The 25,486-nt window shown below is 36.4% G+C and overlaps 3 protein-coding genes, 1 non-coding gene and 1 pseudogene across 7 annotated transcripts; 4 read left to right on the forward strand and 1 right to left on the reverse strand.

Moving 5' to 3' along the window:
- The first annotated feature begins 1,524 nt into the window (after positions 1-1,524).
- Positions 1,525-4,880, forward strand: LOC133783495 (uncharacterized WD repeat-containing protein C2A9.03-like). Of its 3 annotated transcripts, none has more exons than XM_062223136.1 (10): positions 1,525-1,674; positions 1,973-2,161; positions 2,252-2,422; positions 2,527-2,613; positions 2,702-2,836; positions 2,923-3,033; positions 3,370-3,461; positions 3,552-3,657; positions 3,942-4,028; positions 4,119-4,880. In XM_062223136.1, exons 2-10 carry the CDS (start codon positions 2,030-2,032, stop codon positions 4,530-4,532), a joined length of 1,335 nt encoding a protein of 444 aa, XP_062079120.1. In that variant the 5' UTR covers positions 1,525-1,674; positions 1,973-2,029; the 3' UTR covers positions 4,533-4,880. The 3 variants fall into 3 exon arrangements, with proteins under 3 accessions (XP_062079120.1, XP_062079122.1, XP_062079121.1); XM_062223138.1 differs by having other exon boundaries at positions 1,539-1,674; positions 1,983-2,161; XM_062223137.1 differs by having other exon boundaries at positions 1,580-1,842.
- LOC133786161 (uncharacterized) lies at positions 4,538-8,433 on the forward strand (annotated as a pseudogene).
- Positions 8,434-10,483: 2,050 nt separating this feature from the next.
- On the reverse strand, positions 10,484-10,555 carry TRNAW-CCA (transfer RNA tryptophan (anticodon CCA)). Its single transcript has one exon. It is a non-coding gene; the product is annotated as a tRNA-Trp (tRNA).
- A 131-nt stretch (positions 10,556-10,686) lies between these two features.
- On the forward strand, positions 10,687-11,404 carry LOC133783497 (photosystem I reaction center subunit V, chloroplastic). The gene has a single exon (XM_062223139.1). It carries the CDS (start codon positions 10,801-10,803, stop codon positions 11,308-11,310), a length of 510 nt encoding a protein of 169 aa, XP_062079123.1. The 5' UTR covers positions 10,687-10,800; the 3' UTR covers positions 11,311-11,404.
- A 2,852-nt stretch (positions 11,405-14,256) lies between these two features.
- LOC133783498 (high mobility group B protein 10-like) lies at positions 14,257-17,328 on the forward strand. Of its 2 annotated transcripts, none has more exons than XM_062223141.1 (6): positions 14,257-14,696; positions 15,306-15,384; positions 15,949-16,111; positions 16,215-16,286; positions 16,441-16,796; positions 16,883-17,328. In XM_062223141.1, exons 1-6 carry the CDS (start codon positions 14,470-14,472, stop codon positions 16,961-16,963), a joined length of 978 nt encoding a protein of 325 aa, XP_062079125.1. In that variant the 5' UTR covers positions 14,257-14,469; the 3' UTR covers positions 16,964-17,328. The 2 variants fall into 2 exon arrangements, with proteins under 2 accessions (XP_062079125.1, XP_062079124.1); XM_062223140.1 differs by having other exon boundaries at positions 14,261-14,696; positions 16,215-16,295.
- The last annotated feature ends 8,158 nt before the right edge of the window (positions 17,329-25,486 follow it).

Below are 25,486 nucleotides of genomic sequence, written 5' to 3' on the forward strand. Positions count from 1 at the left end.
TCGGGCTACACCCAAACCCGAACAAATAAAAAAATAAAACTTTATTTCAATTTTAATTCAAATTTGATGACAAAAAAACCTAACCCCCTACCCTTTCAAAAAAATTTACCAATGCCCAATTTGTAAAAAATCAATTGAACCAAACTAACAACAAAGTTTAAAAAAAACATGGGAAAAGTAAAAAAAAATTAAAAAAGTGTAAAAAAAAAAATTGGTATTTTTGAATTTTTTTTACCAAGATCCATTTTCGGCTCAATCCCACCCAAAGCTCAGCCCCACCCAATCTGACCAAACCCGAAATTACCCAAAAAATCAAAAAATTCGAAGGGGGTTAGGTACCCCATTTCCCACCCCGAAACCCGCAAAACCCGACCTGTGTGCACCCCTAAGTAAAAGTATCGAAATTATTATGTTTATAACACTTAAGTAACTATAATATTGTTTTTCTAACGGAAGTACCTACCGTCTATGTTTTGTTGCAATCATTTATTTTGTCACTAAGTCCACCACGTGACATCAAATTTGCATTTAATCTAAGTACTTTTGTCATAAATATCTCATAATTTAGATATTTTTTATGCATATATATCTTAAATTATGTATTTTCACTACAAATATTCATTTAATTTGGTACTTTTGCCAATGTGTCACTAACGCATTTAAATGTTACAACAAATAGCTGCAACAAAACATGAACAGAAAATACTTTCATCGGCAAACAAATAATTTGTTACTTAAAAGCTACAAATATAGGTGTTGTTTGGTAACACTTAAAAAAAAGTTTTTTATTTAATTAATTAAAAATTTAAAAATTAAACATGAAATGTGTTTGGTAACTCTATTTTTATTTATTATTTTTTAAAATTTTAATTAAAATTTATTAAATTTTAAAAATAGAATTTTTTCACTTTCAAATTTTTTTTAAACAGTTTTTAATTTTTCCTTTTTTTTTTCTTCTATTCTTTAAATCAACACCTTATATTGTTAAATAAAAAATAAAAATAAAAATTATCAAACTCGTTTATTATTTTTTATTTTTAAAAATAAAAAACAAAAATAGTTACCAAACATATTTTTATTTTTTAAAAATAAAAAAACAAAAATAAAATTATATTTCTATTTTTGTGTTTAAAAAATTCAAATAATTTACTTATTTTCACCACAAATATTCTTTTTAATATTTAAAATATCATACGACACTATTTAGCTCAAATTACCTTGTTTGTCATTTTTTTAGCAACTTACCATGTAAATCATTGAATCATTGTTTTATATAAAAAATAAAGATTTTTTTAATAAAAAAATACCTTTTAAAGAATAAAAAATCATATTTATGAATTTTTTTTATATAAATAATAGATATTATTTTATAAAAAAATATCTTTTAAAGAATAAAGAAATCATATTTATGATTTTTTTTTGAGATAAAAATACAATTTTTTTTCGCAGCAGATAAAAATACAAACTTTATATATAGAAAAATAAAAAATAAACAATCTTTTTTGTTACAAAAAGTATATTTTCTATATAAAAAAAAAAAAATCGTATGAGATGATAGTGATGTTTTAGAGAATGAGAAGGGTTGATTGCTTGCTTATCTTCTTCCCCGAGAAGTTCTAATTCTAATTGCTTTTGCAGATACCCCATCACAGTCATTTCTTCAAACACAAAGAGGTCACCTTTCTTTTCTTTTCATTTCACTTTTTTCTCTTTCTTTCATCTTTCATTTTCTTTCTTTCACACACAGCTTTCTGAGATTCTCTATTTTCTTATGCTACGCGAATTCAATTACTTACGAATCAGAAGGAAGAAATGGTTTTGATTAACTATGCACATATCTTTGTATGTTGTTCGTTATTATTCCTCTGAAAGATGGGTTCCATCTTCCATGCATGTTTTCGAAAACCCAAAAAAGTTTGTAGCTTTATGTTTGAGATAGTGTGCTAATTATTGGGTTTGCATGTTATGAAAGGCTTGTGAAGACCCTTTAAGAAATTGAGCTTAACTAAGCATCTGGGTCAGGCCAACTATGTCTCATTTTGAAGGGGAAGAAGAAGAGGGTGAGTTTATGGCTGAAGCATATGATGATGATATTGAGGATGAAAATGAATACTTCTCAGATTCTGATGGCGATGACCTTCGCTCTGACTTCGATTTTTTGGTGGGTCATCTAATCTAAAGTGTTCAAACAATTCCATAGGATAGAGACATTAACTTTATCTCTCTTTTGGTTGGGTTTCTCCAATTGCAGCAAAATACTAAATCAGCTGATACCACTGCTAAGCAAGCTAGAGCAGGCAAAGATATCCAAGGTATTCCTTGGGATAGGCTTAGTTTTACCAGACAAAAGTATCGCCAGACTAGGTTGGAACAGTACAAGAACTATGAGAGTTTGCCTTTTTCTGGACACACCTCCTCAATGGTATAAATATTATTACACCCTTTTATTTATAGTATTATTATGTTTTGACACCATAGTTATAGCTTGCTTCACAGACTATTTATTACTCTCTACTTTCTGAACAGGACTGTAAAATTACTAAGAAAGGGTCTACATTCTATGATTTCAGAAGAAATGCACGATCAGTGAAATCAACCATTCTTCATTTTCAGGTTTGCTATACAGAATATGCCACCATTAATTCATATCAAAGTAAACCACAACAACAATGCATTTATTTTTATTTTTATGGTGATGCAGTTGAGGAATCTGGTGTGGGCTACTTCAAAACATGATGTTTACCTTTTGTGCAATTACTTAATCATTCATTGGTCATCATTGACCTTCACCAAGTCTGAAGTTCTCAATGTTTCAGGACATGTAGCACCCTCTAAGGTCAGTTGTTGTGTGGGGTTATTTCCCTTATAATTAATCTAAGCTTAGTATCATTGTCAAATTTACTTACTATTTTTTCCATGTAGAGTCATCCTGGAAGTCTGCTAGAAGGATTTAAGGAACCTCAAATCAGTACTCTTGCTGTAAAAGATAATCTTTTAGTTGCTGGAGGATTGCAAGGAGAACTTATTTGCAAGGTGAATGGTCTCTTGATTTAAATTTTCTGCATTGACTGAGTCTTGCACAGCTTCTAGAGTCTACTGCAAATGGTCTTTGAAGACTTTGAATTTTATTTAGTCTATGAACTTGCGGTCTTTGTTGTCTTGCCATGTCTTTAGAATACTCAAATGCTTTAATCAATTACCAAATTACCAATATGATGATGTCACACCACTTGCGCTGAGTCTGATTTTTTGTTTTCTTACTGGTTTGCCCTTCCTGTCTCAATCCTCTAAGAATTCTTGAATTTTCTTTTGAAAGATTTATGACCAGAAAAAACAGACACTAACTCCTTCCTTTTGATTGGAATGCAGCATCTTGATCGACCTGGAATTAGCTACTGCACCAAGACTGCTACTGGTGATAATGCCATAACAAATTCCATTGAGATATATACAAGTCCCAGGTAAATATTTTCCCCTTCTGTTTCTTTCTTCCCTTCCACCAAAACCAACTCGTAAAGCTGATTAGCTATTCTGGTGTCTTCAATTTTCAGTGGTGCAGTTCACTTCACATCAGCAAATAATGACGGCGGAGTCAGAGTTTTCGATATGGAGAGATTTCAGCTTTCTAAGTCTTTCTTCTTTCCTTGGGCAGTGAATGTGAGACTTGAGTCCCTTGCATTGTGTCTAAACCCACAGCTACAATAGTATCTTTCCATGTCTATCAATAACCAACTTGAAAATATAATATTTTTGCTAATCTTTGTAGTCTGTAGGAACCGACATAATAAGTGAAAACACGGAGAGCTTCTTTACCACATCGGTCACCATGTTTGACTGAGGTGGTTGGGTGTTATGAGAGCCCAGTTTTGTAGTAGTGAGTGACCCTCGCATTATGCCTAGAGTCCGTTTGCTTAACTTCTGTGTTGTGTCTTTATTTGCAGCATACTAGTTTGAGTCCGGATGGTAAACTTCTTGTAGTTGCTGGGGACAAACAGAAGTGTATATTAGCAGACTCCCAAACTGGAAAGGTACTCGTCTTTTGTGTCTACTTTGTGCTGATACCGATAGTAATATATTCAAACCCGAAAGCTGATATAGATTCATGAATATGCATGCAGACAGTGACACCCTTGCGTGGCCATTTGGATTTCTCTTTCGCTTCAGCCTGGCACCCGGATGGTGTCACCTTTGCCACTGGAAACCAGGACAAGACCTCCCGGATATGGGATGTTCGTAACCTCTCAAAATCGGTTGAAGTGCTAAAGGGAAACATTGGAGCCATTCGGTCTATTCGGTACACATCAGATGGTCGGTACATGGCAATGGCAGAGGCTGCAGATTTTGTGCATGTGTATGATGTGAAAAGTGGTTATGAAAAGGAACAGCAAGTCGATTTGTTTGGTGAGATATCTGGCATGTCATTCAGTCCAGACACAGAAACACTTTTCATTGGAGTATGGGATCGTACTTATGGAAGTCTCCTAGAGTATGGTCGACAAAGGAACTACACATATCTTGACTCTTTGATTTGAGTTGCATGGCATGGCATGGCATGGAAGAGGGTTTTGAAGAAGAAAGTTTAGATGTAAAACTTGTGTTGTTGGTTTGGTTGGTTTAAGTGAGTTTTCAAAGTGAGGCTGATGTCCATACAGAAAGGCCTCGAGGGGATTGACTTGATAGATATATGTAGTTCAGAAAAAGAAATTAGGAGAGCACAGCATATAGCAGTGTGTCTTACCTTACTCTCAAGTACAATACTACTAGTAGTAACTAGACATGTTTTATCTTTCTTTTTCTTTTTCCTTTTCAAAAGACTATTAAAAGTCACAACAAATACAAAATCTTTAGAAAGATGATTAATATAGAAAATATGTTTTATACTTTTTTGGACCCTGTGTTTTGTCTTATTACCAATTGTGTTTTGTCCCATTACCAATTAATGGATCCCTGTGTTTTGAGAAATTACTTCTTAGACCCTATGTTTTGTAAAATAGAACTCTAAAGTAAAAAAAAATTGAATATAACATAATGATTTTATTTTTGTTTTGAATTGTTAGTTTGATAAATTATTTGTGATTTTAGTTGAGAAAATATTGACCAAAATCAGGTTTAGGTTGTCAAAACGAGGGTCCAAACAGCTAATGAGATAAAATACATTGTTCAAAAATATATAATCCTTAAGTCGTTAATATAGAAATTAGTTTTTATCCTAAAGAAGATTTTATGTTCGAAGCATAAATGTTGGATTACTCCTATTGAATTGGTTCATAGGTCTATGGGGATAGAGATACAATTTTGACCAATAAAAATAAAACGTTCTCAAATCTTATAATACACCCTAAAGTATCTATCTTTTAAAGCTCACATACCTTGGTTGGAAAAGCATAGAAGCTAACTAAAAAGTTAACAAAGTTATCAATGTTTATTGAAAAAACAAAGACTATTTTATTAAATTTCTTTTTATGTTAAATTTATGAACTCTACTCGTGCACATATATGAAAATATCCCTTGTTCAGGACTTCCTCAAAGGTATTAATTCTCACCCTTTTTATTAGGGGTGCACACGGGTCGGATTTTCGGGTTTCGGGCTCATCGGATTCGGGTTTTGCGGGTTTCGGATTAAGAAAAATGGTACTGAAACCGATCCGAAATTTTCGGGTTTTTTCGGGTTCGGGTTCACTCGGGTTCGGGTTCGGGTGTAATTTCGGGTTTGCTGGGCCATTTGTGATTTTGGGCCGAAAAGCCCATATTTGCAAACATGCCATTTTTTACACTTTTTTTTTTCAAAAATACCATTTTTTTCAAATATACCATATTTTTTTTTCAGATTTCAGGTTTGATTTTGGGTTGGGCTGAGCCTATTGGGTTTTGGGCCGAAAAGCTAAATTTTGCATAAATACCAATTTTTTACACTTTTTTTTTTCGAAAATACCATTTTTTCGGATTTCGGGTTTGAACCCGAACCCGAGGCCAACAAATTTTCAAACCCGAACCCGACCCGACTTTTTTCGGGTTCGGGTCGGATTTCACCCGATTTTGACGGGTTTTCGGGCTGCGGTTCGGGCGGGTTTGCGGGTTTTTCGGGTCAAATGTTCACCCCTACTTTTTCGGGTTTCATTTAAATCATTATAGACTATAGAATTATGCCTTAACACCTTAGCTTGTACTGTCTAAACAGGACTGTAAAATTACAAAGAAAGGGTCTACATTCTATGCGTTCACTGAAACCAACCATTCTTCATTTTCAGGTTTGCTAAGGAAAAACAAAATCAAAGAATGCTCCAATCCAAGCTATACAACGTGATGTTTTGCTTAGATTAACTTTTGTTGTTCTGGTGATGCAGTTGAGGAATCTGGTGTGGGCTAGCTACTTCAAAACATGATGTTTACCTTTGTAGCAATTTCTCCATTAACCTCCACCAAGTCTGAAGTTCTCAATTATTCAGGACACGTGGCACCCTCTGAGGTCAGTGTTTGTGTTGAATAATTTCTCTCTTATGATTTATCTAAGCTTGTTATTATTGTCAAATTTACTTACTAGCTTTGCCATGTAGAATCATCCTGGAAGTCTGCTAGAAGGATTTAAGGAACCTCAAATCAGTACTCTTTCTAGTTTCTGGAGGATTTCAAGGAGAACTTATTTGCAAGGTGAATTATTCTGCATCAGATTTCTGAGTGTCAATTTGAATACACTGACCATGTATAGTTTTAAGTTTTTGAAAATACACTGCTGCAGTGTTAGTCTATGTTCTTGTGGTCTTCTCTTGTTGTTGAAATATCTTTAAATTACTCAAATTCCTTCCTTTTGATTGGAATGCAGCATCTTGATCGACCTTGAATTAGCTAGTTCACCAAGGCTACCAACGATGATAATGGCATAACAAATGCCATTGAGATATATACAAGTCCAAGGTATATTCCTTTTTTCACACACCACCAACACCAACACCAAAACCAAAACCAACTGACTAGCTATTCTGGTGTCTTCAATTTTCAGTGGTGCAGCTCACTTCACTTCAGCAGATAATGACCGCGTAGTCAGAGATTTCGATATGTAGAGATTTCAACTGTCTAATTCTTTCCTTTTTCCTTGGTCAGTGAATGTGAGTGAGACTGAATTCATTGCAAAAATGAGACCGCCCGGCTTAGTTGCCTTGGAATCATTTTGCTTAACTTCTGTGTTGTGTCATTATTTGCAGCATACTAGTTTGAGTCCTGATGGTAAACTTATTGTGGCTTGTTAGTGGACTCCCAGTGTGGAAAGGTACTCATCTTTTGTGTCTACTTTGTTGTGCTGATATTAATGTATCAAAATCTGAAAGAAGATGGTATAGCTAGATTCATGAAAATGCATGCAGACAGTGATGCCCTTGTGTGGCCTCTTTCACATTAGCCTGGCACCCGAATGGTGTCATTTTCGCCACTGGAAACTAGGACAAGACTTGCCGAACATGGGATGTTCGTAACCACTCAAAATCGGTTGCAGTGCTTGTTAGACTATAGTGTCCCACATGTAATAAGTGTAAGAACATTGAACCCTTCGTAAGAACATGTGCAACTCCACTAATCACCAATTGGATTTTAGATGGAGCCTCATGATTCTTGTCAGTGCTAAAGGGCAACCTTGCAGCGATTCGATCAATTCGGTTCACATCAGATGGTGGCTACATGGCAATGACTGAGGCTGCAGATAATATACATGTGTATGATGTGAAAAGTGGTTATGAAAAGGAACATGAAATTGATTTCTTTGGTGAGATTTCTGGCAAATCATTCAGTCCAGACACAGAAGCACTTTTCATTGGAATCTGGGATCCAACTTATAAAATTCTGCTTGAGTATGGCTGACACAGGATGACAGGAACTACACATATCTCTACTCTACTCTTTGATTTGAGTTGCATGGATTTTGAAGAAGAGAGTTATGTTAAAATAGTCTCATGGTTTTCTGATACAAATTCTTTTCTGTTTTTGTTGATGATTGGTTTACTGTTTTGGCACATTATGAACATTGTTGCAGCAGTTGATTTTCTTGCCTAGTTTGAAACTTGTTATGTTGTGGCATGGAGGCATGTTTTAGCTCTATCTTTTTCTCTATTTTAGTGGGCCACCAAGTAAGAATCCTACCAAGACTTTTTTTTCTTATCTCTTATATTTGTGGAGAGTCTTTCTTAGATTAATTGAGTAACACAGAATCAGGAGGAGGTTGCTCTAAGAAATAGTGGGATGCTACTTTGAGTTCTTGAAGGCTTATCAAGACACATGTTGAGGGGAGTTCAAGATCAAAGAATTGGAGAGAGTTTACTATTTTTAGTGGAGGGATTCTAGGAGTTAGAAGAAATGAGTGGGACACTAAAAAAGAATGAAGATTTTCATGGAAGAACACCATTTGTAATTACAAGAGTTGGAAGCAAAGTAGAAGGGAATTCTTACTTGTTTTTACTCCATATATATATAGTTAAGAAAAGAAATTAGCAGGCTGTGTTACTTAACTACAATACTACTAACTAGACATGTTTTATTATTATTATTTTTTAATTGAAGACTGAAAATATAGTTGATTACAAGTCTTATTACTCAAAATAACAAATACAAAATACTATTATAATAGTAAGTAGACATGTTTTATTTATTATTTATTAAGACTAAAAATACAGTCGAAGGATAATTAATATAGAAAATATAAAGCCGTTAATGAGATGAAAACTCTATACAATCGATTATAAGTTCAATTACTTATAATACCAGTTACAAATGGTAAATTGGAGATTTCACTAATTTATAAGTTCAATTACTTATAATACCAGTTACGAATAGTAAATTTGAGATTTCACTAATTTCGTTGCAACGTATTACACTCGTTCGATATTTTTTCCTATGACACCTCATCGGTAAATGCTTCTATTTAAATTGAAACGGAGCCTTAAGTCTACATTTGAAAATTTTACACTACAAATCTTTAAATAATTAATATAGAACATATAAGTATGCACAATTAGTTTGGTTGTAAATAGGTGTTTCTAAATTTAAATAAAAATTTATTAAATATTTTATATAATTAGGATTGGCTTAAGTGAAAGGAGATGTAAAATTTGACCAACAAAAATAAAACAATCTCAATCTTATAATATCCTAAATATCTCTATTTTAAAGTACACACATCTTACATAACTCACAACTAGTATCCATGTGGGAGCAAGGATTCAAAGACTAAATGGGAAGGAATGGCTTTACATACATATATAAAAAGGATGGCTTTACATATATAACCTTTCTTTTTTAAAAAATAAAATAAAATAAAACCCTACTATTAAGTGGTTATACACATATATTGTAGGGGCTAGAAAAAGAGTCACATCGATGTGTCTCTTTTGTAATTCCAGTCCGCGAACAGTTTGCGGTGTAATTTTTTTAAAGACTGCAAAATTTTAAAAAATTCTAAATAATTTACAGTACTAAAAACTAAATGCAAACATAGTTCAAAAAAATATAAACTCCGACAATTATAGATTCTTATTTAATTTGTTTCAACTAAACAAATCCCCACATACAATGTGTTCTTAATTTTTGAGCTTGTGATGTTATTGTAATCAAATCTAACAACTAAAACTAATAATAATCACTAAACCAAAAATAATAATACAAAAAAATTTTAAAATAAAAAACATCCAATTGGATGATGAAAACCCTACTATTAAGTGGTTATACACATATATTGTAGGGGCTAGAAAAAGAGTCACATCGATGTGTCTCTTTCGTATTTTTGGTCCGCGAATAGTTTTCGGTGTAATTTTTTTTTAGATCGTATTATAGTTTTTTAGAGCATCCTGCAAATTTTTAGAAAATTATAAATAATTTACAGTGCTAAAAACTAGATTCAAAAAAATATAAACTCCAACAATTACGGATTCTTATTTAATTTGTTTCAACTAAACAAAGCCCCACATAACAATGTAAAAATTATTTGTGTTCTTCATTTTTGAGCTTGTGATGTTATTGTAATCAAATCTAACAACTAAAACTAATAAGGGTTTATACTTTTTTAGACCATGTGTTTTGTCTCATTACCTGTTTGGACTCAGTGTTTTGACAAATTATTTTTTGGACACTGTATTTTGTAAAATAGTTCAAATAGACCCATAAACATAATTTTGATGAACAAAAAATTGAATATAATAACACAGTTGTTAGACAAAATGACTGTAATTTTGTTATAAGTTGTTAGTTTGATGAATTACTTGTTATTTTAGTTCGAAAAAAACTTTGATAAAAATCGGATTTAGAGGTCTATTTGAACTATTTCAGAAAACTCATCGTCCAAAAAGTAATTTTTAAAAATACAGAGACCAAACAAATAATGAGTCAAAACACAAGATCTAAAAAAAAGACATAAACCCAACTAATAATAATCACTCAACCAAAAATAATAATACAAAAAAAAAAGTTCAAAAATAAAAAATGATCCAATTGGATGATGGGGTTTGAACCCGACGTGAATCGAACACGCAACCTTCTGATCTGGAGTCAGACGCGCTACCATTGCGCCACGGATCCCTTTGTGATAACCTCAGCCTCGTTTTCGTCTTATATTAATAAAAACAAAAACTTTCTTATCTTAATCTCTAATCCAAACTCAACCAATCAAACCCCACCAACTCAGCAAACCAAAATCTCTCCGAGTTCCCTCCCATCCTCACAATCTTGTATCATATGATCATATATGTTTGGTTACACTTCCACACTACTTTTCCATAATCCCAGAAAAATAAAAATCCAATCTTTATTCACTAGTTCTGAAAATGGCAGCCTCATCATCGTCGACCATGTTCTCGTCAGCCATGTCACCGGCGACCCTTCAGAGGCCAAACGCCGCCGCCCAGCTGATCTCTCCGGCCAACCTCAGCTTCCAAGGCCTGAGAGCTCTCCCAAAGCAGCACCACCAGACCAGAGCTGCCATGGCCGTGAGCTCGGGCTCGAGCAGGAGAAGTAGTAGTGGCACCATCAAAGCTGAGCTGAACCCTTCTCTGGTGATAAGCCTGAGCACCGGGCTGTCTTTGTTCCTGGGGAGATTCGTGTTCTTCAACTTTCAGAGAGAGAACGTGGCCAAACAAGGGCTGCCGGAGCAGAACGGAGTGACCCACTTCGACGCCGGAGATGTTAGAGCCAAGGAGTACGTGAGTCTGCTCAAGTCCAATGATCCTGTTGGGTTCAACATCGTCGATGTCTTGGCTTGGGGCTCCATTGGTCACATCGTTGCTTACTATGTCTTGGCCACTTCCAGCAATGGCTACGATCCCAGTTTCTTCTAAACAATTTATTATGCTTTTTTTTTTTTTTTTCATTTTCTCATTGTTATTAATCACTTTCTTTTCTAAGTATGAATCGAACTACTTTCAAGTACAATTGCATGTGCATGTGCATGTGCATGTGTTTGTTTTTGTAATTTGTATAGCTTGATGAATTACACTAGTAGTGTGTGTATTGGGTTTTGTGCTTCTTTGATTTTGTTTATGATTTCTTATTATAGTGAGACTATGCTAATTACCAAGAATTTAATTAACTAAAATGACAATGAATTAGAATTCATGACTCTATCTAGTGCAAATCAAAATGTGTTTTGGATCTCTCTGATTTCCCATTTCATTTGAGAAGTCATTATATATAAGTTTCCTTACCATATTTATTCAAGTTTTTTGTATTTTCTAAATCATACTCAATAATGTTTGTCATTCAAGATGACAATGAGCTTGTATAAAAATACTTAATTTTATCATTTGATGATTAGAAAAAATATAATTGTATCATTATCTTACTAATTTAATCGAAATTGAGTTTAAATCCAATAGAATTTTAAGTAATATTGTGCGATATGTGATCATTCATGTGTTTGTCTGCACATCATGTTATGACGGTTAAGCTTCTCTAAATTTGGTAATCAATTAAGTTGTAGGGGTTCGCACACATCGTTAAACCCTTGAATATGAGAGGATTATTCTCCGTGCAATGACAATGATTGTTGTTATTTGACATCTTAAAGTGTCCAACACCATATGAGGTGGCAGCCCAATATTGTTTAGCTACATACCATAATACTTATTAAATTCAAATAAGTGGTACCTGATATTTGATTGTATCAATAGCGGTATGCTACCTACTTGTGGTGTTGGACACTAATAGTGTTCCTTAGCAATTCTTAATGACAATAGGGGTTGAACATGGTTCGGTGATTAAGTTAGGATGGTTGTTTGTAGCCTTGGAGGTATTGTAACCTTGGAAATCAAATAGAAGGTTGCTTCTCTTTTCAAGATTTGGTGTGAGCATTAGTAATTACTTATGTGACCAACTCGAGAAATGGCCTTTGTTAGAGTTATGATGAGTCCTTACCCCCCTAAAAGTTTCAAGAGTGAAGTACTTGTAAGCGTAGGCCAGGTCCAATGGGATCGGAAACACAACAAAGTGATGCTAATATGGCGCTATATCTCATTCCAACCACATGGCATTTGATGCTAGTTTAACACAAAAAAAATGGCATTTGCCATTAGAGTTGCCCTTACTAAGACCCCCAAAGGTCGAGGTGCCCACCTCAAGGGTAGGTAACAATCTGTGGGGTCCTCAAAGTATGACGGGCATTCCTTGAGGCCACATACTCTAGGCTCTAACCTTGGCGAAATCTCTTAAGTTGTTTGGGAAAAAGGGATGGACTTGACCTAAAACCTTGAGCTTCTCTATTAAGCTTATAGTAGACTTGGACATATAACTACATTTCTTGTCCAACTAATCTTTCTTTTTTATTATTGTTTTTTTTCTCAAGAAACTAGTTCAACTACTTAGTGTGAAAATCCACTACCAAAACTTAACAATCTCCTTATTTTATATTTATGTATATAGTATGAAAATGTATAAGATGTAAAAGACGAATAATCACATAAAATTAGGTTATTTAGAGTTAACGAGTGATTTAATAATTTGAAAATTTTATTTTTATTGACTTATAATTACATTTGTGGGCACTCAACTAAAATTGTGATAACTTATATGGGTAATAACAAATATGTAAACAAAACGTGCAAGCATGCAAATAACACTATGATTTAGGGCTTGGTTGACTAGACTTTTGCTTTAACTTTTAGCTTCCCAAAAAGTATTGTTTCAAAAAGCTGATGGGACTAACTTCTTCTAAAAGGACTTTTTTAGAATTAAAATCCAATGTGAGCGGGAAACCAATTAGTATTAAAAGTGTTTTAGCACTTCAAAAGTTAAAAAAAATGATTTTTAGAAACCTAACCAACCATCCTCTTAGACTTAGAGTGGTTGAGCTCAACTAAGCTTATGTGTACTTTGAATATAATTTGTTATTAACCTTTAATAAGAATTTGGTTCACTTATTTATAGAATCAAAGGTGAGAGTTACATTGGTTTGACCATTTAAGTGAATGTTACCATATTTATTTATTAATTACCTACATTCATTATAAAAATAATGTTTTGGACGTTTTAGACCATGGGTTGCAGCTGAATAGCCATTTTGGCGTGGTCCCCAAAAAAAGTGTATTCCAATTTTTTTAAAATATCATTAAATATATATATTTTACAAAAATATCACTTTTGTATATACTAAAAGTGTTGTTATTCTAAGTTTTCTGTGTGATTATTTTTCTTGTTATTTTAAATTGAAAGAAAAAGGAGGTGATTTTTTATCTAAAAAAAATGTACTATTATTTCAAAAATGGTATATAACTATTTGTTATTTTGTGTTTTTATCAAAACACATAATATGTAACTTATGTTTTTAATAATACTCATTTAGTATCCTATAATTTGAAATTGTATAAATTTAGTACCCTGAATTCAAATTTGAATGATAAAATTTTATCAATATAACTAAATTATCTTAAGTTATATGTAATCAAGTAATTAAATTTTAATTTGAAACTCATATAATTAATGACAATTTAGTCATATTGATCAAAATTAAGTTCATGTATCAAATATGTATAATTTTAAATTATAAATTATCATATTATTATTATTGAAAATATAAATACCAAATATATATTTCTATAAAATACAAAATAACAAAGGAGTAATTACCCATTCAAAAAAATATATTTTTTTATAGAATGTATTTGATTAGAGGTTTAAAAAAAGCTAAATTTAGTATTCTCTAATCTCTGAATAGAATAATCTCATAAAAGATCGTATCTTTCCTTCCTTTTAACCTTTAAAAATACAATAAAATATAGAAAAAATCATATTGTATTAAACAATAAGCTGTTCTGTTCTTGTGGTTGAGGTAGATTAGGATTAAAGATTAAAACTTTAAGAACAGTATCAAATCAACACAATTACAAAAAAAAAAAAGGGTTCTTCTGTTCTGTGCTGTGCTGTTCCGTTCTGCCATTTGATGTAAGCATCGTTTTCTTAAACCCCACCAAACCACCGAGTGACCGAGTCAAGACTCAGCTCAAATGACTGAAAACTCCCATCACCATAGTCGCTCCCAGGTCCCAACACCACCACCACTCGACAACCCTTCTTCCATTTCAGCTCTCCACCAACAACTTCGAGCTGAAACCGCTCATGGGTCATCCTCCTATCCTTCTCCCACCGCCACCTACGACCAAATCATTCAAAGCCCCAACCTTTTCTTGGAGAAGCTCACTGATTTTCACACTTCCTTTGGTACCAAGTTCATGTAAGTCTCTCTCTTTTTATCATCTGGGCATTTTTCATTTCATTCGAATTTAAGGTTTTTCCACTTTGTTCTTCCTCATAATTGATTGAGCTTAGACTTTTCTTCAAATCTGATAAGGTTTTTATTTTATGAAATTTGACTGTAAATATCTGACTGAATGGGAAAATTTTAGCTTTGAAAATAACTACACAAGCTAAGATTAAGTTTCATTCTGATGCTTTTTAGTGTCACCTTTCTATTGATATTGTTTCATACATGCATGCCATTTCACTATCTATTCCTTTTGATTCTAAACATTTCCATAGAGCAGAATAAATAGGGGAATTTGATAAACTAACAACACAAAGAGGTTTTTTTGATGAAATTTGTAAAATAACCTGATTGAATCTACACTAACCGACCTGCTTAGTGTAAATTTAGTATCATTTGAGGAGTAGCTTAGTGTAATTTTTTAGTAGCAGGAATGTCCTTTTGGTTGTTTTGCAAATATATATATATTTTTGAAAAGTTAGTTTGGTAATTAATATTTACATTATAGTCAATTTTACAAAACACTCAATCAGAACATAGATGAAACATAATCAACATTCTTGGCTGTTTTCCTCATAGGATTCCCACCGTAGGAGGAAAGGCTCTTGATCTACTCCTCCTTTTTGTAGAAGTGACAAGCCGTGGTGGTCTTGAAAAGGTTTGTTTGTTTGGTTATATTTGTTTTAATTCCACTTGTCTATTCAAGTAGGAGTAGGAGTATTAGACTGTTGTGTGTGTCCTACGTGGAATAAGTGTAAGAATATTGAACCATGAATAAGAACACGTGTAACTCCACTAATCTTTTTAGATGTAGCCTCGTGATTCTTGTCATGGTATCAAGAGCCAATTCCCTAGCGGTTATTCGATCCACACCGATCCAAAAGAGTGAGCCAAGCCGAGTTGGAAAAAAAGAATAGGCCACTTGTGATCAGGTGATTCAAGATTGGTGAGCGAAAAATCGCCACCATCTTGAGGGAATATTAGACTATTGTGTCCCACATGGAATAAGTATAAAACCATTAATAAGAACACGTATAACTCCACTAATTACCGGTCAAGAATATGTGTAACTCCATTAATTCTCATGATTCTTGTCAAGGAGAAGGCTAAAGGGACTTTTATACTAGAATGGATTAAAACTTCTAAGTGGTACAATCAACTAAGTTATTAAGAGGTTTTTCAATACTAAGCTACTTTATACATGTCATATCTATTGTTGTAGGTTATTATGGATCGAAAATGGAAGGAAGTGGTAATGGTGTTTAATTTCCCAGCAACAATAACCAGTGCTTCATATGTGTTGAGGAAATACTACATATCCCTGCTTTATCACTTTGAGCAGGTGTATTATTTCCATAAACAAGCCCCTTCGATCACAACGAGTGGTAATTGGAAACATGTTTCTCGGTTCTTCTTTCGAGTGTTGTCGACTGTAATCTTTTCGGTAGATGGCATAATGTGTGCTTCTTCTGTTATTTCATGTTGTAGATCCTGCAAGCAGGAATCTTGCCAATGAATTTGGAACCCCTGATGAAGATACTACTAGAAACCAGTTACCAGGCGGTCAGGGTAGGTGTTGTTTCGATTAGTTCGCTTGAACTTTTCGAATTTCCTTTTTCATTTGTTGCATAAATCATTGGATAGATTGTAAGTTTGTATATATTTAGACTCAGTTCGCTATGGAAATGTATCGGTCTCCTATCTTTATTTGCAGAGAACCTGGAATTGCAGCTTGGTTGCTCAGTCACTGGAGCCATTGATGGAAAATTCGACAACGGATATCTGGTTACAGTTAACTTGGGTTCAGAGCAGCTGAACGGTGTCTTATATCACGTCCCTCTCCACGCAGCTCAAAGTTCTTATTCTTCAGACGTTCATCATCACCGAAACAGAAAGAAATCCAAGTTGGCATCACGAGACCCCTCTCGGCCCAAGTCAAACAGGAGTGGCTACAACTTCTTCTTTGCCGAGCATTACACTAGGCTTAAGCCTACCTACTTCGGGCAAGAGAAAGCGATCAGCAAGAAGATTGGGGCTATGTGGAATAATCTGACAGAAGCAGAAAAACAAGTATGTTAGCTCACCCTATGACTCTCTTAAAATCTTTTTTTTCTTTCTCAAGTAGAACTCCATTTGTGCTGATGCAAACATAACAGGTTTATCAGGAGAAAGGGGCAAGGGACAAGGAGAGATACAAGAATGAAATGCTCGAATACAAATCCTCGACACCCCAATAGGCGATCGAGTCGAGTTCGTAGTGATGATAGAAATTAGAGAGTAGTAGACAGTAGACAGTAGACACCACCTCTTTAGGACAGGACACCATTGGTGTTGGTAGTATGTATGTTTGTTGAAGCTGTTTTTGAAGGTTTCAGTTGTTTTTTTTTCAGTCGCAGTTTCTTATGTCAACTGATGAGTTTGTTTATTTGTAACTGTTAGGCTTACTGATGTTTACTTGAACAACAACAACAAAAAATGAAGTTTTTTGATGCAAAGGAATTCTCATTTTCTGATTTCAGATAGGAATAGGATTCTGTATAGAACTCTCTCTTGGGGATTTTGAATTGAAAGATTTGAAATGAATGAGATGATTATGTGCAAATCAAGTCAAATGATACTGGAAATACTATGTTATTTTACTTAGAACTAATCGATTTATACTTAAACTACGAATTGTACATAACGTTTTCTCTAGCAAAAAGGATTCAAATTTGACAAATGATAAAAGGATTTAGGCAGCGGAATAAGAATGGTAATGTACATTGGAATCAATGATAATTGATAAATTGACAAAATTAATCTCATTTTATTAAATTATAAATTTAATTTAATATATATTAAATATTTAACTCTAATATATAATATATATTATTTAATGTATATTACATATTAAATATATATTATATATTTTAATATTTAATATATTATATATTATTACATATTATTTAATATCATACATATATATAATATTGTTGACGCGGTTTTTCGCTAATAATGTATTAAGAAATTAAACAAGTTGATTAGTGTTAAATTATAAACCGTAATGAAATAATAAACACTCTCTCGAGCACACACAATTTTTACATCGTTCAGTGATTAAAATTCACTAGTCCACGAGTCAATATTATTACTTTTCCCTCTCGATTTCTACAGAGTTTTGGTAATGCAAAAAATGGCAGTCCCCTTCCCTGTCCATTATTCCTAGTATTTATAGGGGAATTCCATGGACAGGTTTGGGTAACCACGTGAATACATAAGGTATATATTTACTACAGATTATTTCCATTTACATTGAGATATGATTTGATAACAGAATAGAATATAAATGATAGATATGTGATTCAACCTGGGCATTAATGAGCGTATAAAGAGCCTCCGAATCTCTTGGGATCCTTCTATATGCGCTTTGTCCAGGTTTCCACGAGCTGAATATCTCACATGAGCTCGTGTTCAACGACTATCTGGACTCTAGCCCGTAGTAAGCTAAGAGTGCCCAAAGTTGGATCTAGTCATTATAAATCTCGAGCTCAATCGTTATCCTGAGAAGCGGTTTGATAATAAACTGTGTATCGTGCTGTCAAACTCGTAAACTCGAGTTGTTCATATCACTGTTAGCCAGATATTCTACTTTGCTATTTTTTTACATATTCATCTGCCAGCTGTACCCGAGCTGAGTAATTGAACTCATGCTAATTTTAGGGTACAACAATAATATATGATATTTAATACTAATTAAATATTATATATATAAATGAACGGGCAAAATTGACAAAAATAGTTGAAATGGAGGATTACCAAAGGGAGATGTGATAATGGAGGATTCCACCAAGTGTAGTAAAGGAGCATTTCATTGGAATGAATTCCAACACTCAAAATGTCAAACCAAACAATGGAATGAGAACTTTGATTCTGTTCTCATTCCCATTCCCATTCAACCAAACCAAACATGTCATTAGTGTGCTCGATCTTGACAAATAAGTGGCAGAAAATCAGAAGAAGAAAAAAAAGAAAAAAATTATTACAAATAAGCTCTTGTAATAGTTTAAATTAAAGAGGTTTTTCCAACAAAAAAAAAAATTGTATTTTTTTACGGTCCCTGATTTTTTTTTAAAAAAATTACTAACTTAAGTTTTCAAAAATACGTTTTTCAAAGTTTTATATTTACAAAAATACGGTGTCAATGAAATAATTAAAAAACAATAATAAGACAACAACTAAACATTAACCCACTGGATGCTAACATGTTTTTTTAAAAAAATAAAAATATATCTACAAACAACTAAACAACAAATAAACATCAACTGAACAACAAAACAACTATAAATAAACTTAAACAACTAAAAATCAACATGAAAAAACTATACTTAAAATCTAAACAACAACCCCACAACAACAGGGTGCAACTCATTACATTTTAAAAAAACAACTAGAAAATAATAATTGGACAACAACTAGACATCAACTCACTGCATTAAAAAATAACTAAAAACAATAATTGAACAACTAGAAGTCAACTCATTACATATTAACATATCTTTTAAAAAATGATTCAAAATATATCAGAAAATAATTAAACATCAATTAGACATCAACACAACAATTAACTAATTTTGCATAAATGTATATAAATAAAATTTTGAATATTTATACAACAAATTTTACTTTATTTTTATTTTGTTGTGATCCTTTTAGTATTATTCTCCTTATTATTCAACAAATGTTGGCTCCAAAATTTAGGTGCAGCCTTTGTTGACCTTTCAATGTTAATATTTTTTTTCCTTTTTCGAAATTTACCGAGTGATAGAGTTGGCAGAGTTTTGGCTGAGTTGCTTTATTTTTATTGGCCAACGTACTATGAACAACAGATAACATTTTCTTATCTATGGAAACAAATACAATAGTCTTCCTTTATCCAACCACGGCGCCAAAACATCTTTTCTCGTCCAAAGCCCAGTATGAGTTTGGAACCTGAGGTTGCATGGATGAGTACGTAAAAGTGTAATAAACAAACGATGAACAATAAAAAAAGTTTAAAATCCCGTGTGCAAGTAAAAATATTAAAAAAATGAATTATTTGTCCCTTTATGTAAAATTTCCTTTTATATTTCATCTTAGTCCCCCAAAAAGTGTGGGCCGGCCCTCCACATTGTGTCGAACTAGTCTATATTTCATTATATTAAATATAGGGTTATTTCATACATACCAACTTTTTATGATTTTTTTTTACATTTTTATGGTCCTTCAGTTTTTATGATTAAATACTAAAATTCCATGACCTTTTTTTTTTAAAAAAAAATGTACTTTACTAATAGCTAATCACATTTATTTTATTAAGAATGTATCAACAACAATTGTGACTATTTTTTTAAGTGTAGTATAATTTTTTTTAAGGTAGAATCATGTCTTTCAGTAATTGGTTAATGAAATGCTCATTTGTGTACACAGTTTATATGGCTCAATTATTGGTTGTAAGTTGTAACTAAAACCAAAGATGTTTGAATAATTTTGTGAGTTATTAAATTGTGTTCATAATATTAATATTGTATATTATATTAAACAAATACAAAAAATAATTTTACAAAATATATTTTTTGAAAATATTTCACTGATTAAAAATGAAGTAATGTATATAAAAGAGTCACCAAACACACTTATGTGGATAATTATATAGAAACCATTTGATTTGTAAGAGAACATGATATGTACGCACTTGGAAGACATACATGATTCAAAAGTATTACGAGTCAAATTATTTCGGGGCCAATCAATTTTTCATTGGGACCAATCAACCCATAGAGACCGTAATAATGAAAAAAAAGTCGTTCACCGTAAAAATGGAATTTATGAGTCAAATATAGTGCTTTACGTAAATTTCTCTAAATTAAATTAGAGGACACATTCATTATTCACTAATGTACGCCTTGATTTTCCCACGGGCTGATTAGCGAGCTGAGTTGCGGCCTAATCATGATTATCTCGTGGACATCCCCGAAACCGGAGCTGCCGTCATAAGATCATACCTCCTTAGCTCGAGATAACCTAAGGGTTCGCCTCTGGTAACTTAAGGACAGAGTCCGGGCTCTAAAGGCCGAAGGTCGAGTCAAGTGTCCAGCCCGTAGTACGAGCTAGAGTTGAAGGCTGTGACCCTTTATAAAGTCAGCCACGCAAGGTAAACGTGCATATATTAGACATCACGTGTTTGATATATCTCTGACTTCTCGGACACGCATCAGGAATGTGCGTATTCAGACACCTACGACTGGGTTGGGCCGTGCAGCCCATTATCTCCTTACCTATTGATTTGACCACACTTATGTGTTAGGTTTATGAATTAATCATGAATGTCACAAAGTTGATATGATAGGTGAGAAGGTCACGGGACGACCTTCTTACCAACTCCCAGGTGCCTTCTCCTATAAATATGGAGACCCTGGGAGTTAATAGGGGTTGGATTCTCTCTTGTAAGAAATACATTGTAATCGTATACCCAGAATATAGCAATAATATTGACTAGTGGAGTAGAAGGATTTTAACCTTCGAACCACTTAAAAAACATGTCTTGAGTAACCATTTCATTTTCCTAAGATCATATATCTGTTTCGGTTCAACCTTAGCACTAATCCCTTTATCTTCTTTTCTTAATTTCCTGTTGGCGAAGAACCGCGTCAACAGTTTGGTGCTTTCATTGAGAGCCTAAGTTCGGTTAGTGCTGTCGCAAACATCCAACTATGGTGACTACTCGATCCAGGCACGGTAACGAGGCAGAACAGCATGATGAGCAGGAGGCTCATCACACTGCCGTCCCTGGTGAACAAATTCCTGAAGCCCAGTAGCGGCCAGGAAAGCAGCCGGCGGGCTAAGATGACACTGGAAGTTCGGCCCCTCGGCCACCTAATCCAAACCCGTGTTATTACACGGCGGTGGAAATGGAGAACGCTCAGGTAAGGAGCCAGCTAGCAATAGCTAGCCAGCATATCAAGGATGTGCTGGCCCGGCTACCCCCTCTCACAACCGATGCTAACGTCGGAGAGAGGCAAGGTGAGGCTCCTAAGTCTCGCCGGGGTGACCGGTCCAGGCGTAGCCATTCAGACAGACTTCAGACGCCCAACTCCACTCCATCATCACACCATCGAGAGGCAGAGCCGAACAACATCAATACAGCCGTTCGGTCAGAACGTCGACTCCGAGCTCCCAACCATCCTCGAGCGCACCCAGGAGAGCTCGAGGAAATTCCCGAAGGAGATCCGGGGAGGGCTCACAGCATCAGCCCGTCCCCAACAACCGTCCTACGCCTCGTCTAGATTGCCAGGCACGGGACCAGCGGGTTGGCAGGGCCGAAAGGCCCCCACCGAATCTAATCTGACTTGATGGAACCAGGACCGCCTCTCCAATCAGGAATCCTCCGTCTCCGATCAGATATCCGTCTCCTCCTCGGCCTGTTCGAGATATCCCAGCCTATGGGAGTAATAGGAGAAACCCGCCATCAGCTGAACTTTCCCGACGTAGCAGGGCGCCAAGGGAAAGCCCGGATCATCACCGCCGAGGGCAGACTCCAGGCCTGTCTAGCAGGAGCCACGGGACCGGCAGTCACCGAAGCGATCTCTCTGGAGGAGACCTGCGTCAGCTTTTGAGTTCGGCACAAAGTCATCAAACCACCCAGGGAGGCGACCTTCGAGATCGCCTTAACTTTCATAGGGGAGAACCAGCAGGAGGAGATAGCCACGCTCGCTCAGGGGGGGCCCTGTCCGAAGTACGTAACGGTGGGAATGTCCCAAATAACCTATCTCAAGATAGGAGGGGCAATAACCCACCAAATATGTACAATGGAACCGGAGCTGTTGAATAGCCCCGGAATAACCACGGACATCAGGACCAAACCCTCGAGCGCCTAACTCAGATGGAGGAGCTGATGAGGAAGCTCTTGTCAGAAAAAGAAAAAGATGAATATGATTCAGGGGACGAGATGGAGCTCTTCGCCCCCAGCATAGTAGCAACGGCATACCCATCTGGTTTCCGAATGCCACACTTGTCAAAATTCAACGGGGACGGAGACCCATCGGACCACCTAGGGATGTTCAACACTCTAATGATGGCCCACAACATTGGCCTCGAGCTGAGATGTTTAATCTTCCCTTCCACACTGACTGGACCTGCCAGGCAGTGGTTCAAGCAAAGTAAAATACAGTCAATCAGCTCCTGGAAGACTTTCTCAGCAGATTTCAAAAGGGCATTTCGAGCCTCCCAGGCCGCCCGTGTTTAGGCTGACTCCCTGGCTAACGTAAGGCAGCAGCCCGGCGAGACTCTGAAGGCCTACTTGAGCAGATTTGCGAATGTCGCTGCTCGGGCCAGAGACGCAGATGATAGCTCCAAGCTCATGGCCATGAGAACTGGAATCCTCGTCGGAGGGGATCTCTGGAAGGATATACAAAGGAAGGGAGTCAGCTCGGTTAACGAATTCCTTAACAGGGCCCAAGAATGGATTAACTTGGAGGAAGCCGAAGCCGAAGCTGCGGGGACCATCCAGGTCCCCGAACAGCCCGCTGGAGTGGGGACGGAGGTCGTGGCAGCGACCCAAAATGTCACACAGAACAACCAGCTCGGTGGAGGCAAAAGAAAGGGTAATGGTGAAGGCAGTCAGCACGGCCAAAAGAAGAATAAATCTGTTGACAAAGTCAAGCCCGTCTTCGCGACTTATACGGAGCTCACCCAGTCTAGGGAGAATATCTTCCTAGCTAACTCTACTCGCCTCCCCTGGAAGAGGCCCGAGCTGTTGAAGCACCAAAAGGGGAAAAGAGACACCTCCAAGTTTTGTCACTTTCACAACGATGTTGGCCACAACACCGACGATTGTAGGCATTTAAAGGATGAGATCGAGACTCTCATCCGAGCCGGTCCTTTGGCTCAGTATGCGCGAAACAGGGTTCCAGCAGGTCGACCTGCTCCAGAAGTCCCGGCTAGTCAGCCCGAGTCTCGGATAGATCAGGACCGTCCCCCCTCCCTTGGTTGGAGGGGAGATATCCACCATATCTGGAGGGCCGCATGTGGCTGGTACAAGCAGGGGTGCCCAGAAGAGGTACGTGAACGAACTTAAGGCACACAATGGAGAAGAGTTCGTTTCGGAGCAGCGCCTGCCAAAGCAGCAGCGATTGGAGAAGCAACCGATCATTTTTACAGAAGATGATGCGGGCCGTGTCCAGTTCCCGCACAATGACCCCCTGGTCGTGGCAGTTCAGCACGCCAATCGGAGGGTTAGGAGGGTACTGATCGACAATGGAAGTTCGATGAACCTTCTATTCCGATCCACTTTAGAAAAGATGGGTTTGACCGTCGCTGAGCTGAAGGCGACCTCCATGATGCTGTATGGTTTTTCGGGAGAAGGATCCGCAGCAATAGGGATGATCGAGCTGGTGATCACCCTGGGGGAAGGATCTCGGACAGTCTCCAAGCTCCTCGAGTTCGTGGTCATTGACTGCTCCGCTGCGTACAACGCAATTTTAGGACGACCTACGCTCATAGCTTTCGAGGCCGTCACGTCCATTCGCCACCTCGCGATGAAATTCCCTACTTTGACGGGAATCTGCACTATCCATGGCGATCAGCTCGCTGCCAGGAAATGCTACAGCATTTCCATGAAGGTAAAATCTAAACCCGGGCAGCTGGCAATGGCCATTCAAGGTGAAGAGGAATCTCAGGAACCCTTAGCGGATCCTGAGATTGAAAAACCTCAAAGCGCCAAGGGGGAAAATGTCGTCTTAAGTGAGGATATTGACCCTCGAATAGGCGAGGACAGATCCGAGCTCCAGGCGATTGAGGAGCTCGAGGAAGTGAACATTGATCCGCAGAATCCGTCACGAACGGTCAAGCTCGGGAAAAACCTCTGCAGCAAGAGGAAGGCGGAGCTGACCAAGTTTCTGCGAGATAGCCTGGACGTGTTTGCTTGGTCCCATGAGGACATGGTGGGAATTAGCCCCAGTGTCATCATGCATACACTTCATCTAGATAAAAGCGTCCCCGCAAGTCCCAGAAGCAAAGGAGTTTAGGAACAGCTCGAGCTGAAGCCCTAGAGGAAGAGGTGGCCCGGCTCAAAAAATGTGGCTTTATCCGTGAAGCCAAGTTTCCAATATGGGTTGCCAACCCCGTGCTGGTCCCGAAGCCTAACGGGAAATGGCGGACCTGCATCGACTTCTCCGACCTGAATAAAGCCTGCCCCAAGGATTGCTTTCCATTTCCCAAGATTGATCAGTTGGTAGATGCCACGGCAGGGCAAGAGCTCATGTCCTTTATGGACGCGTACTCAGGCTACAATCAGATCGCGATGAATCCGGCGGACCAGGAACACACCAGCTTCATGACCCCGACTAACGTCTACTGTTACAAGGTCATGCCGTTTGGTCTGAAGAATGCCGAAGCTACCTACCAAAGGCTAGTAAATAGTATGTTCGCAGACCAGATCGAAAAAAACATGGAAGTGTAAGTTGATGACATGCTAGTCAAGTCAAAGATTGCCGATAACCATGTTTCCGACCTGAAAGAATGTTTTAAGATACTACGGGAATATGGCATGAGGCTTAATCCACAGAAATGCACTTTTGGGGTCGCGTCAGGGAAATTCCTGGGGTTCATAGTCAATACCCGAGGAATCGAGGCAAACCCCGACACGATCAGATCACTGCTCGAACTTCCTTCGCCCAGATTGCGAAAAGATGTCCAAGGCCTGACCGGAAGAGTGGCAGCCCTCAACCGGTTTATTTCCAAGTCCA

Source organism: Humulus lupulus, chromosome 6 (assembly GCF_963169125.1).
Source record: "Humulus lupulus chromosome 6, drHumLupu1.1, whole genome shotgun sequence".
Taxonomy (NCBI): domain Eukaryota; kingdom Viridiplantae; phylum Streptophyta; class Magnoliopsida; order Rosales; family Cannabaceae; genus Humulus; species Humulus lupulus.